General features: G+C 43.4%; 2 protein-coding genes across 5 annotated transcripts in view; both read right to left on the bottom strand.

The window, feature by feature from the left end:
• znf711 (zinc finger protein 711) overlaps positions 1-6,791 on the bottom strand; it is a 7,175-nt gene extending 384 nt beyond the window's left edge. The window contains exons 1-8 of the mRNA XM_034093200.2: positions 6,659-6,791; positions 5,515-5,594; positions 5,307-5,405; positions 3,961-4,815; positions 3,707-3,853; positions 3,414-3,593; positions 2,626-2,760; positions 1-2,528 (exon numbers count right to left, since the gene is read on the bottom strand). The exon at positions 1-2,528 is cut by the window's left edge and continues 384 nt beyond it. Coding sequence (XP_033949091.1) covers positions 1,351-2,528; positions 2,626-2,760; positions 3,414-3,593; positions 3,707-3,853; positions 3,961-4,815; positions 5,307-5,385 — 2,574 coding nt within the window. The 5' untranslated portion in view covers positions 5,386-5,405; positions 5,515-5,594; positions 6,659-6,791 and the 3' untranslated portion in view covers positions 1-1,350. The remainder of the gene's footprint in view (positions 2,529-2,625; positions 2,761-3,413; positions 3,594-3,706; positions 3,854-3,960; positions 4,816-5,306; positions 5,406-5,514; positions 5,595-6,658) is intronic.
• Positions 6,792-7,232: 441 nt separating this feature from the next.
• LOC117454202 (SLAIN motif-containing protein-like) lies at positions 7,233-19,825 on the bottom strand. Of its 4 annotated transcripts, none has more exons than XM_034093341.2 (10): positions 19,739-19,825; positions 19,280-19,613; positions 18,136-18,752; positions 15,064-15,194; positions 13,297-13,416; positions 11,013-11,156; positions 9,555-9,884; positions 9,272-9,415; positions 8,369-8,642; positions 7,233-8,230 (listed from the first exon to the last, which is right to left on the bottom strand). In XM_034093341.2, exons 3-10 carry the CDS (start codon positions 18,741-18,743, stop codon positions 8,176-8,178), a joined length of 1,806 nt encoding a protein of 601 aa, XP_033949232.1. In that variant the 5' UTR covers positions 18,744-18,752; positions 19,280-19,613; positions 19,739-19,825; the 3' UTR covers positions 7,233-8,175. The 4 variants fall into 4 exon arrangements, with proteins under 4 accessions (XP_033949232.1, XP_033949234.1, XP_033949233.1 ...); XM_034093343.2 differs by having other exon boundaries at positions 18,136-18,747; XM_034093342.2 differs by having other exon boundaries at positions 19,405-19,613.
• Positions 19,826-20,440: the final 615 nt, after the last annotated feature.

Raw genomic sequence — 20,440 nt, 5'->3', positions numbered from 1 at the left:
TTTTACCAACTCACAAAGCTCTGTAATTGTTTATTATCTAGGTTTTATATATAGATATATTTAAATATCTATATATGTACACACACGTAATTAAAAAAAAAAAAAAAAAAAGTTATTAAAGTGCTTTCTACTGACTCAAACACACAATCTCTGAGAGAATGGTTTTGATGCAGTATGTTTGAGAGTTAAAAATCACTTCCTTTCTGATTAGCTGTGTTCCTCAGTGCTTAAGGGAAAGAGAGCGACAGATGTAAGGCATGATTGCAGTCGATGTTAGCCGAGAGCACATTTAGCTTTAGGTAACATCGCACTATGCAGCTTACTATGGCCACCAGATGTAATCAGGTCAAAGGTTACCGAACGTGAAGCCAACCATCTGCCAAGTTCATATAAATACACCTGTGAACTATGGGAAATGTGTTGTGTACACTCAAGGGATATTCTACTAATATACCAGCGACACCATTTCTCCTCCTTGTTAGACACCGCTGATCAGACCAGAACATCTCTGATTCAACTTTAAGACATATTTAATAGAATAAAGCCTATATCATACATGATTAATTTAGTGGAACTCCAAGTGTTCAAGCTTGGGAGGAAAATCCCAAATGATGGAAGTTCAAATGTTAGATTTGATGAACTATCTTCTCAAGGTGCGTAATGCGTGTCAACATCACTCAAAACCATCTCATGAATGGCCCTGCCTCTAAAAGACGTGATGGCATTGAACAGAAGTGTCAGGGTAAAGCTGGTTAATAGGGAACAGAGATGCTAGTGTGTACTATGGAGGTAAACTTCTCCGGTGCACATTCCACATCATCTGAAGAACTGGCATGACGTTCACTAAGCACCACTTTCTGATTTACAGGACACAGTCATCATCTTGCAGCACTTCCGCTGAGTGGGGTATAAAAATATAGACATTTGAGACCCTGAATATAAGTTCATATGTGATTTTCTGCAACGAAACGAAACACAATTTACAGCTGTCCCACTCAGTGTACACTTTTCTTTTGTTACACTTCACCCCATCTAAAATGTGTTCTTGCATTACCCCTGGGGGAGGAGGGTTACACCCATTACAACACAGAACACAGAACGGCAATTATGATGTTGTCGTCTTTATCAACAGCATACATCTGTCATTTCTTTGTTAATACACTAAAATTACCTCTGGGTGTGTGACACAGATTTACTGGGGAAGGAGGTGTGTGTGTGTGTGTGTGTGTGTGTGTGTGTGTGTGTGTGTGTGTGTGTGTGTGTGTGTGTGTGTGTGTGTGTGTGTGTGTGTGTGTGTGTGTGTGTGTGTGTGTGTGTGTGTGTGTGTGTGTGTGTGTGCGCGCGATGACATTACATCAACATGTCTTTGTGGTGCCTGGCTATGTGCTGGCTCTTCTCCGAAGGCCTCCTAAAGCCCTTGGTGCAGTAGTCGCAGCGGTGTGGGTAGTCCTTGGTGTGAATGGAGATAACGTGGCGTTTGAAGCCAGAAGCGTCCGTACTGTTATACTCACAATACTGGCACTGATAAACCTTTCTACCGCTGTGTGTCTTCATGTGTTTCTTCAGCTCCGCCGGCTGCCGGAACCCTCGCCGGCAGCGCTTGCACTTGAAGGGAAGGTCCTTCGTGTGCAAGGACAGGATGTGGCGACTCAAAGTGAAGGTGTCCGGGGCGTTAAAGTTACAATGTCGGCACTGGTGCACCTTGTTACCCTTATGTGTCTCTGCGTGCTTCTTCAGCTCCGAGGGCCTGTGAAAGCCTTTCTCGCACACGTCACACTGATGGGGGAAGTCCTTGGTGTGTACAGAGATAATGTGTCGTTTCAGGTCGCTGGAGTTGGTGCTCTTGTGCTCACAGTGTGGGCACTGGTGGGTCTTGTGGCCTTGCACCATCTCTATGTGCCGCTGGAGTTCCCGTGCGTCGGCGTATGCTTGCGGACAGTGGCTGCACTTGAAAGGCAGGTCGGCGCCATGCTTGCTCTTGATGTGAGTCTTTAGGTTGGACTGATCTGCGCAGCGGAACTCGCAGTGCGGGCAGTGGTAGGGCTTCTCGCCCGTGTGGGTCCGCATGTGTTTCTTCAGCTCTGACGGGTGGCGGAAGCCCTTGGCGCACTCGACGCACACGTGTGCAAAGTTCTTACTGTGCACAGCCAGCAGGTGACGGTTGAGCAGACCCTGTTCAGCGGTCTCATAATCGCAGTACTTGCAGTGATGCAGTTTGTTCTCCCGGTCCTTGACGATGAGCTTGTCGGAGCCCAGAGGGCTGGACTCGTGGTAGCGCCGCGCGTACTCGCTGTATTCTGGAGAGCGCTCGTTGAGACTCAGCAGCTTGTGACTCTCGAGGTGGTTGTGGAAACTGATTTTCTTGTTGGTGGTGAAGTCGCAGTCTGTACATTGGTATTTCTTCTTCAGCAGGTGGTCCGGGTGGTTCTTCATGTGGCATTTGAGGAAGCCTCTTGAGCGAAACTTCTTTCCACATAGGTGACAGGGGTAGACAGTCAAGGGCAACCCATCTGGTCCGATGATAACAGCTGGAAGAGAGCGGTGGAAATACTGTTATCCATCCAAAAATATTACATTCTCACTAGCAAATTATCTTCTTCACACAAATTCTAAATCTGTCCATACCAGTCTGAGACTGTCGAATATCTCCTTTCTTCTTTTTCTTAGTTTTGGGTTTAAGGACACGGTTGTCCCCGAGTCCCTCTCGGATTTGCAGAAACGGTGAAACCGCTCCATTCTTCACCTGATCGATGGTATTACCTGCACGGAAAAAATAGAATTAACTTTTAATTGTAAGTTTTGCTAAAATTGGTTATTTGAAAATATGCTCTAATGCACTTTCAAAAGGTATTAATATGGCATATATCTGAGCAAACTGTCCAAAGGTAGAAACATGTTGTTGATTACTCATTTAAAAAGACTGCTGACATACAGTAGCCCCCTCTTACTGATCTCCTTCAAACACTCAATATGTTGTATATAAATCATAATCATTTCAATGTGAGCTCATCGCAAAAGAAACTGCTTGTTTATTATGGGCGCAAAAGAAGATTGTTTCAGCTAGTAGCCATAATTAGATAACTAATTAATTAACTAACAATTGTTTGTTTTGTGCCTATGTTTAACTAGAGATCTATTATCGGTGTGTTTTTCCTTTCGATTTGTATCGCAGACAGACAAGCAACTTGTTGTATTTTAGCAGTATTCAAAAAGCAGTGGGAACGCTAAAGTGAATACACTTTAACAGTTGTATTTAACAGTGATGAACATGTTGTATTGCTATGGCGATATTAAATAACGTTATTGCACACATTCCTCATGTCATGCAACTCTAATTGACACCTTTTGCTCATTTACAGCCACACGACCCGGCAGACACAATACAATTAAAGTGGTTTCACAAAGGGACATACTGATGTCATCATCGTCATCCTCGTCACTGTCATCCTCATCATCGTCTTCTTCTTTCGGATGGTTCTTGACCGCCATGTAGACCATCTTGTCACGGCCAACTCCCAGTCTGCCTGACGATGCAGCTTCCAGGTCAGGATGGCCATTCTGGTAATCATCCTCTGTTATTACCTCTGTTCCACCTGGAAAGAGATAACATTACAATTGAAATCCAATCCATGATCAACATTACCTTTAACAGGGAAGAATTGTGTTGTATTGTTGAAATGATTTGATTGTTCTAAAAGTCACTTACCCAAGTCATCATCCGCTTCAGCTTTGAAAATGTAGACTTTGATGACCTCGGAGCCGTCCTCCTCTTTACACTCCTTGTCTTCCATTACCTCAGTGCTGATCTCCAGGGGAGTGTCTCCTATGTCCAGCTTCTCTCCCACCTCATCCACTACAGTAACACAAGTAGTCATAGTTCATAAAACATATCAATAATAAAACATGGTATTACATATGAACAAAGTTAATTAACGTATAAATGATGAAATTCTGTCTTACAGGAGATCATGAGGTAATCCTCAGAGCTGCTTCTTGCATCATCATCCTCGTCCGTCTGCAGGGAGACAGCCTCTGCTGGCATCTGTTGGTGGATGATGGTCTCCGAGTTGGATTCGGTCACCATCAAGCCTTCTGACACGAGCTGGTGGTCCAGCGTGTTGTCCTGGTGCTCAGACAGCAGCTCCGCCACAAACACCTGGTCTGGCATGTCATCATGATGGTGGTTTGAGTCCTGGATGAGGTCTGCAGTGAGGACATGATGATGGTGGTGATGGTGGTGGTGATGGTGATGATGGGGGTCCAGATCTTCCTCTATTGCAACTTCTGTGCCCATAATATTCTCAGGCATGATCACACTGTGTTCTGAGGTCACCATGTCTTCAGAGCTAATTTCATGGGCTTCTACTCCTTGCGACTGCAGACTCTCCTCATCTACCTCCAGGCCTTCAACAACCTCCGCCTCCAAACCCTCCACTTCCACTTCTTCCTCAAGGCCCTCGACGATGTGAACTCCCAGGTCTTCGACATCAACCTCAGTTTCCAGGCCCTCAACCACATGCGCCTCCAGACCCTCCACTTCCACCTCGCCATCGACAACATGAGCCTCCAGCTCTACCACATGTGTCTCTAGCCCTTCGACCTCTTCTGCCTCCAAGCAGTCAACATCTGCATGTAAGCTCTCCACCACTTCCGTCTCGAGTTCTTCCACCACCTCAGTCTCCAGGCAGTGAACCTCAAGCTCATGCTCCAGGAGGATGCCCTCGTCCGTCATCACATCAGAAAGAAGCATACCTTCAGGCACAGACACCACAATATGCTCCCCGTCGATGTGAGCCAGACCCCCCATGCCTGCAACTGTAAACACAAGACACACAGAGAGGGCTGCATGACAAAGAGTTTCCTAAAACAAAATGAGCATATAAGCTGCAGTGTGTTTAACATTGTAGCTACAGCAGAGATATCTCAACAGATCGTAATATTGTATAATATTGGTGACAGGTATCACCTGCTCTATGGTGGTTTGTTGGGAAAACGTCAGAATGACAATGTTTGTAACAGTGACTTTTTTAAATTTATGTAGGCAATAAAACCAAATGACAATTGTCCCTGTCAACGTGACAGAGGAGACCAAATCAACCTGATTGTATAGAAGTATAGTATAGTTTATAAAGTGTGTATAGAGCAGCTCTCTTACATAGTTAAAAGTGATTACATTATTTTAAGAAATTACTGATTCAATCTTAAAGATATTTAGGTTTTAGCTATACTTTAAATTTGTCGGATGGTGTGAATTGGATTACATTTTGAAATGATTGGTTTTCAGCTTGTCCTATTTGACCACTTACCAAAGTCTTGCATGATCATAGCGTGGGGCATCTTAAGCTCCTGAGTGTGTAGCTCCAACACTCCTCCTCCTTGATCCATGTCTTTACTTGGGGAAAAGCCTTAAAATTACAGTGTACACTGTTAGCAGTTTTCTTGTACTGTGTTAGTGTGCTTTACTAATGTGAAAATGAAAGCAAAATGCAACACGGACTAGTAACCAATACATACCTTCACATTTGATGACAAACCCCTTAGAATACAACCAACAGGGTTATTGATGTGCTTCCTTCCATCAAGTTAATCAATCCCTTGGTAAAAGAAAAAAACAAACATAAACAATTGGTACTCATAGGCATTGCGCACATAATAGAAGGGACCAGAAAGGAGGCGGGTATGTAAAGACGTTACAACACAACTTGTATACATAGGTTCAGCTTTATAATAACAACAGTGTTAACACCATAATTAATGGAATGTGTATGAGTAACGTTAAAACACAGGGCCGAAAACTTTCACTGAGGAGTAGGGCAGTTCTGTTGTTGACCACTGGCTCCATCCATTGCTTATAAGTAGTACTACAGGCGGCTTCAACCTGATATAGCAATACACCTGGAGCTGGTTGAGCCTGATGGCTGCAGCCCAGCTGAGACAAAGGGCTGTCCCGCTCAGTGTGCAGGAGGACGAGCCCACAGTCAGCAGCTCTGATAGCTATTGAAAGATGAGTCCTGCTTGTTTATGTATTGCCGTCGCATGACGGTTAAAAATAAGCCAAGTGGGTAATGTCTGCAAGGATCTGTGGTGACGTTAAGGTCCCGCGGATATATAACTTAAGGATCAAATAAGCAAGGAGCTTATGCATTGATCTTATTAAAAAAGTATTTATTTCTGGACTTTCAAAAAATCAACACTAGCTTTGAGTTTATGGCCGCCAATGAAAGTACCGCAGACGTTATGCAATGCCATACCAGGGCGGCTACCGCCCTCCACTCACCAGAGCTAACTAGCAAGCGAGCTAGGACTGATCCTCCGAGGCGCCATTTTGTTCTAGCATAACTGCTACTCCAAGGAATGCGACAACCGCTCTTATTTGACCGTTTTAAACTCAAATGCATTCAACTATACACTCTGAATAAAGGCACCCGCATTACCAACAAACCAACAAGCCATATATGACCATTATTATGCAAGTCGCTCTAATCCGCGCGACGACGATCTTCCTGTAGGCTAGCTAGCTTGCTAAGCTAAGTGAAGCAGCTTGTGCCGCATTATCTTCCATGTTGTTTTCCAAAAGGCTGAAAGAGGCCCGCTACGGCCGACTGGGCCCTTGCGTCTTATTCCACATGCCTTTCTAACAGATTCAAAATAAAATTACCTGATAGCGTCCTCTTCTGACTCTATCGGTGTTTCTCCCCCTTCTCAGTTTTGTCTGTTATTGTTTTGGTTTATTTTTGACGGTAAGCTAAGTGCGGCCTGCAGTTTTGGATCCCCGGGCACCCTTTGCTAGGCCTCGGCCAATCAGCTTTCTTCCTGACAAGCAGAGGGAGGGCGGGGGGGGCAGACAATGCGTGGCCTCGTTTACCGCTGATCCCTTACTATTTGCGTCATGCATACGAGAGCGGAGTAACGTTAAAACACTTTATCCTAATGGGAACATATCTGTGCCCGGATTTGAGACACAACATTCAAATGTTACCACTTTTTTTTTTAACATGGGTGCGGACTTCGTTCACATTTTGTTTCCGCAGATGAGGCCTGTGGGCCATTTTGTCACAAGGGGTGGGTAGCGTCGAGCACTCATTTGTGAGGGGTTTGGTGATGCACCCAGGCAGGTATCCGGGAGATGCTGCCGCTACTCCTTGTGCTGCGGAGGGATTAAATAGTGTGCCTAATTGCTGCAAATTAGTTGCATGGTTTATATAATACAAACATAAAAACAAATGCAGAAATTAAAGTTTCAGGGTAGCCTTTATTTTTTTTATTTTAATTACAGCTCCTAATTGTCAGAGGCACTCTGAGGGTGCATAGCTGTCTAAGGCACAAGGCCTTCGTGCATACACATCTTCATTACAGTGGTATCCAAAAGCACATTTAAAACCACCTATAGATATGCAGTAAAAATGCCTGCAAAATGCAGTATTATAACAGTACCTTTGATGTCAAGATTCTTCTGAAGTGTTGCAGCGGAAATGCACCTTGGCACAAACCATATATTTCCATGTTTGTATTATTTATAAGGGCAGTGTGGTTTACATGAGTTGCCTTGCTGTGTAAGCAAAGACCATAACTCAAATACAACACCAAACTATAGATAATTTCACAATGAACCATTGAACAATCAAATGCACACATCATTGTGGGACACATGAAAGATTTGTCATATTGCAGTTACACAATGATAAGGGAAAAAAACCAAGCATGCAACACTCAGCACCTTCATCTACAGTAGTAGGAATTCCCACAGAAAACCAACAAACCACCAATATCTTCATTTAGACCGTCTTCATATCAATTACATCAACAGAACAGGGACCTTTAATATTCCAGCAGTTTCTCGCAATTACCATATAAAAATAAGTAAAATTGACACAAACAAATCTTCTGGAAGCTCAGAGTTGGTCCATATCACAAGTATAGTGTGCATGTGTGCATTATTGTCTGCCTACACACTGTGCCTCTCTGTGTGGGTTGACAATGTTTCATGCTAGGGAAAGAGATGAGTCTTGACTACGAATCCAGTGCAGCCCAGCACTCCAGTCTATAATTGGGGGACCCAAAGGTTGTAAAACACATTTGTGGACACAGTGGCTGTGTTCTTTGTACAAGGAGAGAAAACGGGGAGAGGTCAGAAGAGGGTTGCAACAGTTATCATCCTTCCATCACCGGCAACGCTCAGTAACAGCCATCTTTCCAGGATTCATCTGACATTTTAGCCATGCCAAAAGACCTGCCAAAGAATAGAAAGTTAGCATTCATTCACAAAAGAGACAAAGTATCATAGAAATGACATAAATACAATATTGTCATAATTAAAGTAAAAAATCCTCAGTTTGTTAAAATTCTCTAATAGCTTGTAAGCACTCACCTCATGGGGGGCTGAGAAAGTTTACTTCTGGTAGGGGCCTGTCCTCGGCCCGCGGCAGCCCTCCCTGCCCCGGTGCAGGCTCTCCCGGGGGTGTAGGCTCCTCCATTAGCCAAGCCGACGGACTGGACCCTGCGGCCCCCTCCTGCAGGCGCTGCTTGGACAACAGGAAGACCTCTTGAAGAACGACCAGCTGCCATTTGAGGGACAGCTTTAACCGGAGTCCGCAGGGAGAGAGGTGACTGGCCGTTGCCATGCAGCCGACTACTAGCCATACCTTGAGTGGAAGAGAGGCTCAGTGGTATAATAGAATCTCAAACTTCTAACTTTCTGACAACTTAGATTTAATATACAAAGGATAAATAAGCTGTAACTGAAATTCAAACTACATTTGTGGCCTGTGGGAGTTGTAGGAAAGTGTGGCAAGAGCAGTACTGGATTATCAAGGTTGAGGTTAAAGGACAGTAATTAAATAATCATGTAGCAGGTAAGTGATAGGAGGGTTACCTCTACATTTCGGGTATGTCAAGGAAGGAGTAGTGGCAACATTTGTGATGGTTTGCGGAACTCTTACATGTCTGTGACCCACATGTTGTATGAGTGAGTATTAGATTAAATATATAACTGTTTTTTTATATATAAAAAGGGCGATCAAAGGGAAACACATACATTTCCTTCAAAGACACAACAATTTGATTTCTTTTTGAGTTTTCACATGTTTAGGAAAGTATTTACACGTGAAAAATATATAAGAGGAGTAAATGTGTGAGTGTTTGTTGTTTTTTGTTGTTGTTTTTAGCTCAGGTCATGCAGAGGTTTTAGGAAATAAAGTGTTAGGATTAGAGTGACATTAGGTATATGCAAGGCAGACACAGATGGGGTGGTGCGGATCAGGTGAAGGGTTACCTGTGGAGGGGGATTGGGTCAGGTGGGACATGCGGTTGCCAGAGCTTTGGAGGTTAGCCTCCATGCTGCGGCTGTTCCTGACTGCTTCCAGGGATCGTAGGCTGGTGCGGGGGGCCAGGTTAGGCATGCTGTGCCTCAACTCTTCTGGAACCACACATACATGACACATTCAGCTTCAGTGTTTGTAATCACAGCTTTGGGTTCAACAAGATTCTTGGTGATGGCCACGCTGATCTTCTCGACATATAGTATTAATGCTATTCTATCTGTGTTGTTAGCCTACCTTCGCTCTTTGCAAATTTCAGCAGCTCTGCACTGGGGCCCTGAAGTGACCGTCTGGGTGTTCTTGTGCGTGGGGCCCCGAGTCGGCTGCTGTATTCCTGACCGTGGTTGGAGGTGGAGGGGGACAGGCACCGTGGTGAGCCTAATGGCGAGGGCGTGAAGCGATGGCGGCGCTGGGGCATGGAGCAGAACTCGTCCTCTTCGTCCTCCAGGCTGTAACTGTCAAATTCTTGATCGCTGTAGGTGCCGCCCCGCCGCAGGGAATGCAGAGAGGTGGTGGAGCTGCGTCGGGATGCAGTCGCTGAGCACGAGGCATAATCCTGTCTCAGACCTAACACCAAAAACATGCAGTTAAAAAAGGAAACTTCATATACATGGAGTCACACCATCTAAATATCTACAGAGGTGTAAAAAGATGATTGCAATAAGTGTTACTGTGCTTCTACATTTCTTTATCAGCTTTCACCAACAGCAGTGTACCGTTTAAAATATGAAAACACAATCAAATGTCAGGGTTTCCGTTAGCTGGTAATTACCGTTTTTTTTTTAGCTGGTAAAATGTATAAAAACCCAGTAAATTCAAAACCTGCCGGTCAAAATGTCCGGTAATAATTAGGGATGCTCCGATCGATCGGCCGATATTCACTCTTAATAGTGATCGGTGCTCTCTATAAAGGCCGATCAGGCACGAGACTTTCCTCTGTGCGCGGAAAAAGACGCTCGCTCAAATGGCTTCACCAGTCTGGCAGTTTTTTAAGGTGTCCGAAAAAGACAATAAAATAGCGGTATGCAACGTGTGTGAAGCAGAAAGAGATCAGAGATCAGCTGCTGCTGACGGAGACACGCAGCTCTGCATTATCACCTGTAGCTCTGTCTGCTGTGACGGACCGGAGCAAAACACACACTTCAAGTTAGACTTAACACACTTAGCTATTTGATCTACCTCTGGAACAAGCTAAACTAGTTATAAATATGTTCATTCTTCACTGTCGGGTCACTCATTACTGGATCAGTGAGTTGCATGGGACGATACTGACAGGCTGTCAGGAGAGGGGGAAGGGTTCTGTTCATTTGTCCCGTGTTATTATCCAAAGTTAATGTAAACTTTTGAATAATGTACTTCATCTACTATAAGGAGTTTGTTTGAATGTAACAATGTTTTTTTATTGTCTGTGGAAGCGCATCATTTATTGAAAAATGAATCTGAACTTTTCGATCTGTTACGATTATAAACTGAAGCAATATAAAAATGAGCCCCATTAACTGAGTTTTAAACATCAGCATTATATTACCGGTCATAGTCCTGTAATTACCAGCTAATGGAAACTCTGCTACACAATTATTATTATTATTATTGAAACATGACCGGTAAGTTTATAATTTGTCCCGTAAAAGAAATTATTTCCGGACATTTGACCGGCAAGAAAAAATGCTAGCGGAACAGCACACCATGACTCACTTTCTTCCTGCAGGCGAGCCATGATCTGGACATCAGTGAGATCCTGCAGCTTGTAGCCCATAGAGATGGAGTCATCTGATGTGCTGAGCTCACTGTCTATGGACGACTGCGAGCTCAGGGCTGAATGCATGGTTGTTGGGACACCTGTAGAAACACAGTGGGGTAGCTGTTACAACAAGCTGCTTCTGACACATCCATGGTAACAATAAGCAGTTATTTCCACTTCTGTTCAAGGGGAAATACTAAGTGTTCAAAGAAAAGCTCTCCAGATAGGAACGAAACAATGGCTACACCTTCCTCATGGTTCAAAACACCTATCCGACTAGTATGCATTTAAATGTGTCTTTAATAAACCCTGGCAGTGACAGGTTATACTTTTATTGTGCTGACAATGGTGCCAGGTTAAAATATGCACAGCACAGTCAGATGACAATCGTATCACTGGATGATAAATATATTTTAAACCAAGCAGAAAAGAAGAAATTTACCTCACAAAATAACACATTTCATTCAAGGCACTATCCCCCTTTTGAACCAAAAGATGAGTATGACAAATGGCCGACCTTCACCTATGTGGTGACTGAATTGATTTGCTGCCTGTGGGATCTGTCAGACTCTGCTCAGAGACTGGTTAATCAGGTTCATATAGTTGCATTATCAATATTTACCATTTAACATATAATCGCCTCAAGGTTAACAAGCAGAGTATTAAGTCACACTGTTGCTGAAATAAATAGATTACATTTTGGAAAATAGAAGCTGTATTGGTCCCAATCAGCTGGAGGCGAGTGAGTTATAACTGCCTGCACCAGGACAAATTTAGATTTAAGTTTATAATTCACCAGGTGGACTCTAACTTAACGTAATTTATCAGACTGGCTTGGCAACATTTCCAAGAATGTATGGTGGGAATGCAGACTATCTTTATTGATATTTAATCAATCTTTATTTGACCATTACATTTGGTTTGGTGGTTGAAATCATAGTATAATAACAATTATTTCACTTCCCTGTTGTGCTACATTCCTACTTATGCATATATTCACAACAAATAAGAGTTTCTTTTCACATGAATACAGTGCAGTTTAGTTTTGCTCATCTGTTCTAAGCTTTGAATTATTCTTATACTTATTTGACTGAAGCCGCAACGTTTTCTTGAGCACACATTTTGAAATGTTGCAGTCTATCCTCTTCATTGAATTATAGAAAGCCAACAATGGAATCACTACTAGAAAGTTTGGTATTGTGATAAAGCCCAGGAAATCAGTATGCAAAATGCCCCTGCCATGGGCGTTTCTGTCCGACACAGGCCCAACACTCAGACTGAGGTAAATAGGAAATGACATCAGCATCCAGGGGCATTTGGTTATGTAAAAAGTCTGAGATTAGATAGCATCACCAGTGACAAGCCAGGCATTTACACCATCATGCAAAGATTTGTTATTTTCAGGGTATTCGTAACAACATCAGCATGGCTGGTCTCAGCACAGTGAAGTGCCAGGTGCTGCGAGACAAAGTGAGGAGCAACACAAATGCAAAGTAAAAATCCCGACTAAGTCAAGATCACCAGCATCATACATTTCACACTGGTTAGCATTGCCAAACACCTTCAGAAACCTGTGTTTTTATCCCATTATAACTTAATTAGTACAAACCACATATACTTTACATAATCACTGACCATCTTTCAAAACACACGGCAGAGTTGTTACAGATCTGTTTGTCTGCCAGGTGCACACTGTTTACAGTCAACTTCAACAACTCAAGGGAAGTTGACGTGTTTAAACTATTAGCTGTAGAGAATAGTATCTGTTCTTTTTATTTAGGAATAACAATAACCTTTTCATCATAAAAATAATAATAATACTGTGGTTGTTATGAAGTGAAGGGATGGGCAGAATCTGTTTGTGATGCATTCATGTGTGTTGGGCGGGATGACGAAGAAAAACCTTTGTCATTTAAGAAGCTATTCAACTATTATTTGTAGTCATAACGAATGGTAAACATTGACTACCTGGTGCAAGTAGATATTCAATTCAATTAAAACTTAAGGTACGTTTTGAAACATGGTTAAAGTAATGTGCAGTATATGCGACACACAGCTGTGTAAAACATGCTCGAATTGTCTTTGAAAATAACCATTGGGATCCCAGAGGAGACACAGTGTTGATGCATTAGTGCACACACAACTCAACTGACCTACATCCGTACAATAACTGACGTAAAGCCCACTGTAGTGTTGAGCAGAACATGAGGAGCAGAGTGTGTTAATGTCATGCCATACCTGAGCTGCCACAGGTTAGTAGGGATTTGTTAGTTGATTTGTGGTACCCAGGAGAGATCAGGCCTGAGCCAGCCGAGCCTGCCTCTGCTGGGCTACTGTACATGTTCCTCCATCGAGTCGCTGCGGGGAACAGGAGAGGAGAGGTTAGAGATTCTCCCAGAAGAATACACACACTTCAAAAAGGATGACATAAAAGAGAGCCATGAAGCAAACAATATGGATGGGATTGATTGATTTTAATGGCCTCATCTTAAGTGTAGGTCTTAGCGCAAACATGTGTAGGTGCAGCAGCGCAAAAGAGTGAGTTGAAGGCGAAGAAAGAGAAGAGGGTGTGGTGATGCATAAATAACATTGACCCATGGCGACAGATGAACAAATGAAGGATCAGATCCCCAGGAAATCCTGTTGTTGCCTGGATGGTGCAGAGCGACACGATGTGAACACACACAGTATCTGCCGCCAGAGGCAGATGGTGAGGGGTACTTTAGACTTAATTGGATTTAAACAAATAATGTAATAATCGTTTGGTGAAGGAGAATGTATGAATGCATCTCTATTTAAGTTATAATGGCTACATATTTTTGCTAAATATTTACATTAGATCCAAATGTGACAGCAGCTCTAGTTCATAATGCATTAAAAAAATAAAAATAAACACTTTCTTTTGGGAAACGAGGCTGTGACACACAGAATTAATAAGCTCCAGTTACCCGATGTCTTCCGCATAAATGGACAGTAGACAGAGTTATAACCAACCAGACAGATGTGTGTTTTTTTGTAACTAGGTGTCATTTGCATCTGACTTATTGAAGGCAAGCACAATGCATGTCTGTGTGTAATGGCTCTGCACCCTGGTGCTGCACGTGACCAATCAGAAGCAGATTGATCAACATGTGTCCTGCTTCCATCCGAGGGCTGTGGGGATTAAATAAAAGCAGTGTATAAAGCTGCAGCGGTCAATGTATGCAATAAGAGTCAACCATATTTTTGTATGGATAAATATAGACCTATTTGCAGGGTTCCTGCTTTGACCACAGTAATGCACTAGTAATAGCAAGTGTAAACTATTTGACACAATAGCTTTAAGATCAAGTTGTCACAATATTGCATACATAATATACAGTTCACTTTAGAAATTGTCTTTATAAAATGTCTTGTTTTTTTATTCACCCTTTCTGCTAACCCTATAGTCTTTATGCAAACAGGCAGTTTCATGGCCTGCTGCTGCCGTTCAAAAAGGAAAGCTGACCGGGAGGGGTTTTTTTTGGGGGGTAATCCAACCCAGCCCATGACTTCATGTGGTCATTCAGCACGGTGTGAATGGCTCTGTTGTTCAGGTTGTGCGGTGTGCAGGAAGTAGGAGCCGCCGTTGGCAGGGTAAATAATATATGAGGCCTGTTGGATCAGACACCAACTTCTGTCCTCACTCACGTAGAGACGTACACACCATGTACACATTCGCTGTGAGAGCTCGGGCTTTGTCACACAGCTCAAACACCCACAGATCGGTGCGCCCACACAATAGTGGCGAGCAGTAAATAAGAAAGCAGTCCATTCACACAGGGAGGTAACACTTAACGCAGCTCTAAGGGAGCGACACTTGTTTCAATGTCCTTTAGATACAGTTTCTTACAGTATTCTTATCTTAGACTTGTGATGGACTGGAAGATTAGTAATCTCTTGAATGAATACAAATGCAGATTTAATAATACGTTGGTTAAGACATTTCAAAGGGTTTGATTTGAAAATGTATGTGTGTTTACATACTCTGGTCCAGGCGGTTAATCAGGGTCCGACAAGCTATTTCTGTCTCTGGGCTGCGATGGTCAAGAGCCTGCCGACACCATTTCAGTGTAGACTCTGACCCTGCTACTTGCTTCTTTGGAGACACATACAGCCTGTAGAGAAGAGATGGACAAAAGAAAAACAAACTATGAACAAGAGAACGGAGAGGATTGACAAAGAGTAAAGGGGATGGAGAGAGTGGGGAAAGCTGAGGTAGGGAAATGCCCAGAAGTAAGTCTAATCTACTTTTTATTACACATGTTTGTCAAAAGTGCCAGCAACAACCGAAAAAGAGATTTCATAAACACAAGCTGGAGATTAGGGTAAACTCCTGGCCTAGTTATGCACGTAAGAGTATTGAGAATGCCATGCATAGTAAGAATGTTTTTCACAATGTTCAACACAGGCAGCTTTAACGTTGAACCACTGAATAAAACGCTGTGAAGCAGAAAAGATCCCACATAGTGTGTTTAAAGTGAATTATGTACTTAGATCACACAGTGAGTGGGTAAATACTTTAAGTCGGTAATGCATCCTTATCACAGCCTACACCTGGTTCTCAAACATGACTGCTAAATACACATTTGCCTCATCTTAAATCTGCCTTACATATCATGCTCATCCTGTAATGACAGGCCACGGACAGGCGGACATGTTTTAGCAGCCATGGTGCTTTTTATGCAGTGACACAAAGTCCCCACCTGAAAGCAACACTTGACTTTCCAAAGCGTCCTCTGAGATGCGTCCTGTGTTGCCATACTGAGAGCAAACAGCCATTAGTTCACCACAAGCTTTGAACTGGTTAATTCTTTGAGTAAGATACACAAAAGGCCCGGACCGACTGGTTCTGGACCAATAAACGAGAAATCCTCTTCCCATTGGGCAAACACAAAAGGACCCATTTCCCACTGGAATGAGCACCAATACTGAGGGCAATATTCAGGTCACACACACTGCCAGAGTGAGTGTAGGGGAGCTACTTCTTTCACTCACGATACTTGTGTTTGATGTGGAATAATGATTCAAGTTCTTCTTGTGTTTGATCAAGAGTTTCGGTCACAGGTAATCACCTGGCTGCAGCCTTTCATGCAAGACACAGGTCTGCAAATGTAGCGCCATCAACAAATACCAAACCAAAACAAATACACCGGACCGGAATGATCACAGCACAGCCTACATTTTCTTAAATATTGAACTTTATCTGAGATGTAGGGAACAGCATTTTTTGACAGTCAACATAGAACTCTTTACATTTTACTTTTACAGTGGTTCTACAATCATTTCAAATGGACCTCATAGTTATGTAATGGTAGGTTCATTCTACTCGACTGCCAGTGTGCGGTGCGTACATTAGGATGTTTTAAGTTTAAGCCTGTGTGGGAAGTGAAATAAGCACCACTTTACTAAGAGTTAACAAAGTAATTCTCAAAATAAACTTGAAGAGGAAAATGATGGTGATTTAAGAACAAGATGGACATTCACATGGCAATTTGGAATTGACATGCCCGATTTGTGTTGACCTTGTCCATCAAGCGTGGAAACTATTATTTGGAGTGCAGATACTGTGCCATTGGCAACCTGTTTTTTCCCTTGCACTCTAGGACTTTTAATGATAGACGCACAACAAGAGGCCCTGCAGCGGCCGTCAGCTCGGAGGCGTATCTCCGTGCTGCGTTCTGGTCCCACAGGGGGCCCTCGGATCACATGCTGCGCAATCCCACCCAAAGCAGTGTAGCCATGTGGCTGCATCCAGCTCAGAGCAGAGGAGATTATGTCGGCGTTGGGATTACTGGACGTTTTGGCTATGATAACCTCCCAAAGCACATATGGTATGGCTAATTATGTGAAACTGAAAATAAGCTGCGAATGGTCAGGCTGTTAAGCTGCTAGAGTGATCATCAGGAACACAATATGGTAGCTGTTTAAGGCAATGTGCACAGCATTTAACGATATGTCTAGACTGAACTCTGGCATGAAATATACATGGGTTAGATATTAACCTTATATTACTGGTCCTATTGTGTAATTAGAATCGTAATTAGGTAATCAGGTGATTATAGTCTGCCATTTAAACTGGAGGTAATGAGCAAAGGTCCTCTTATTGAAATAAGGGTCAACCTGTCCCATATTTCGGAATTAACGAATGCAGATATGGCTTAGTTGATCTTTAGTGCATTGTGTTACACGGCTTAGTGAATGTAGATCTATCAACAATGATAACAGCTATTATTATTACAATTTTCAAATAACTTATTTTCCTGAAAAAGATTAAGAGAGCGCTTTTTGTGTTATATGTGTATTGCGCATTGTTTTCATTCATGCTTGGTATTTAAAAAAAAAACATTTGTTCCATTATAACCTGTCAAACAGGTTGTAGATAGGTCACATCTGTTCACCTTGGTCAGCCAGGGAGCTCAGAGTCAAGTTAACGAAACAATAGACTGTCTCTCACCTCTGTATTTGACTGTATTCACGCTTATCTTTTTACCGCCTCCTCCTTATTTCCGTGTCCCTCTTACTCTCTGTTCTCCAACCATAACACTTCCTCATGACCTCCTAATCACAGTACATATTCTGAGCTAGTGGTCACAGTTAAGCAAAGGAAAATCATTATTGATCCTGTAAATGAGAGGAAAAAATGCACTTTCTGTCTTGTCAGAAACGTAGTCTAATTTTGAATCCAAATAACTTACAGAACAGTGCATAGTCACTTCCTGTGGGGGAGAAACACACTTTTAAGTTAGAGGTTAACATGAAAAAGAGCAGTGACTCATATGGCTAAAGGGGCTCCTCCCTACTTATACACAGCCGAATGTAACACGCAACTTTAAATGTGGCATTGCTCTTGCCTGGGTTGCAAGAAATTAAATTCCATTGAGGGTAACTCATATTTACTGGCCCATATGATGATGTATTTTATTTGATATCTATCTCATATGTGCAAATGTTCAGATGTTAATATTGACAGAAATATATATTGGATAATCCAAATAAGAGGGCTAAAAGAAGGTTATCAAAGCATTATCAGGACAAAGTGTGGATATTAAAACCTACCAACTATCCTCGTTGTCTTCTTCCGCACACTCATCCTCCAAATCTAGGACATCCACTTCATCCAGTGCAGTTTGGTCCACCCCGGAGTCGTGCTCTGCAAGTGTCTCTGAGTCATAGCTTTCCTGAGAGGGGCTCTCTGGCGTCTGGCACTGTCCCGCTCCGTTGCTGCAGGTCAAGGTGAGAAATCTCCCCGGTGGACCCTGTTCATCGTCTTCCTCCAGCCTGTTGGCCATGGGCAGAGGGGACATGTCTTCACCACTGCTGCTGTCCTGAGGTGGAGACAGCTCAAAGTCTGAGCTGCCCAACTCACCACAGTGCTCCAATCTGAGGTGGGAGTTGTTCACTTCTTCACAATTCAGCCTCTCGTTGATATTGACAGAGGCTGTGTGGCTGAGAGATTTGCTCCCTCTGTTGCGCAGGGTCTCGTTCTGGACCTCCAACCTGCGAACAAGCTCCTGAAGCTTTCGGACCTCCTCCAGCTCCTCCCCTGGCAGGTCCTGATCCCCTTCTTCTTCCGCCTCGCACCCGGTCTTGGAGCTCTCCATGAGGCCAGTGGGACTGCCATTGTCGGCCTGGAGGAGCACGCTGGCACTGTCCGGGACCACCATGCTCCTGCTCTATTGGGGAGGAAGAGTAACATTACATGTTGCACGAGGACAATAAACGACAGGGCGACATCATAGGCTGTATAAAATATTAGCCCAAGCTTGATAGTACTACATGTTTCTGCCTACACCATTATTGAATGGGCACCATCTTCCCAACAAAACAACAACAACTCAGCACATGGTCCAGTAAATTAAAGAAAGCAGTACAAATATATTCTCTAGCTCACACATTCACATGCAAAGTTTTTGGTCTGGGATACAATGAAGTAGCTTTGGTATCAATGCGCCACTTCTAACGTTACATGTTAGCTAATTTCAGCTAATAATCACCAGTATTTACATGACGCCGACCACTTTTTTCTCGTTACGTGGCTAACTATGCAACTCCAATAACCTTTGCAACAAGCTAGCCACTAGACTAGAACATAAGAAGAATAAGCAGTGAATCTCCAGCAGGTACATTGTACTATATCCAGTCGTTCATGTTTATAGGTAATGTTAGCTGAGCTAGCGTGCTAACAGGAAAACAACCGTACCGGTGAGTGAGCCGTGTTGTCCCAGTTGTCCCTGCGGAGCTGATGACTGAGCTTGCCCGCCACTCGCAGCTCAGACTCTCCGCTGCAGCAACGACCGCATGAATGAAGAAGAGATTTACACACACCTGGATTGATCCTCCGCCGACGTTAGAAAGTGACTGTCAAGACACCGGAAGATATCTCTTAGTTAGGCTAGTCCATGTCCCATATTCTGCTTGAGCATCACGGATATGGTATCGCTCTCTGCTAACTAGCTTGTTGATGGACTTTAGTGAACAGACCTGCAGCAGCCTCGGCCCTCCCCCTCTGGACTGTCTCTGTCATTTGGCGCATCCTATTGGAGAGATTTGGTAGTGCGATCATATCTTTGCGTCATCTATATTGAGGCCATTGGGTGTCGCTGTTTACATAAAAGTGCTACAAATATCTGAATTAAAAGACACCTTATTAACATTTTACCTGCTTCTATGACCTATGACCAGGGGCGGACTGGCCATCGGGACGTTCGGGACGAATCCCGATGGGCCGGTACTGAAGTGGGCCGGTCGGACGATGTGGGCCGGCCGGTAACCGGCAGGGCTCGACATTAAATGGCCCGCTGGCCCGGAAGCACTATTTAGACACCCCGGGCCAGCATAACGTACTTTCCACTTGCCCGCTCGGGCCACTAAAAATATTGCTTTAAAAAAATGGTCCTGTGGTATTGGTATTTTAACTAGCAAATTAGTTAAATAGTTTCGTTTATCAACGCTACAACATAGCGTTCCGTGAGTCGGTTGTCGTTGTTGTTGGGTGAAAAGCAAACAGCTGTTGGCTGCGGAGCGCAGCGGGATCGCGCTCCTTCACTACAGACTATCGCGCCACCTAACCATTCGCCAAATGTTTTTAATACCAGCGGTAACCGGCCAAGCGCCGGGCAAAAAACAATCTTCAAATAAAAGAAAGTCACCGGAGGAGTTAAAGGAGAGTGACAGGGAGTATGAGAAGAGGGAGAGAAAGTTTCAGCCAGCTTGATCGATGGAGTTGGCTGCAGTGACGCGTCCTAAAACCCTTTTATAATCTATTGATTAGATTTATGATTCGAAAATTATAAAAGTAGGGTAGACATGTGGAGATTATCCAGCTGAACAAAACGTGCATTTATCAAACGGGTTTGTTTTC

This window comes from Pseudochaenichthys georgianus, chromosome 10, assembly GCF_902827115.2.
Source record: "Pseudochaenichthys georgianus chromosome 10, fPseGeo1.2, whole genome shotgun sequence".
NCBI lineage: Eukaryota > Metazoa > Chordata > Actinopteri > Perciformes > Channichthyidae > Pseudochaenichthys > Pseudochaenichthys georgianus.
This window is presented reverse-complemented; position numbering and strand designations above follow the sequence as displayed.

Coding starts and splice junctions, on each gene's coding strand:
- LOC117454202 (XM_034093341.2), bottom strand. CDS start 18,743: ATGGTGGTCCCGGACAGTGCCAGCGTGCTCCTCCAGGCCGACAATGGC. Junction 15,195..18,135: donor GAAGACAACGAGGATAGTTG/GTAGGTTTTAAT, acceptor TCTTCTCTACAG/GCTGTATGTGTCTCCAAAGA. Junction 8,231..8,368: donor CTTTCTCAGCCCCCCATGAG/GTGAGTGCTTAC, acceptor ATTCTTTGGCAG/GTCTTTTGGCATGGCTAAAA.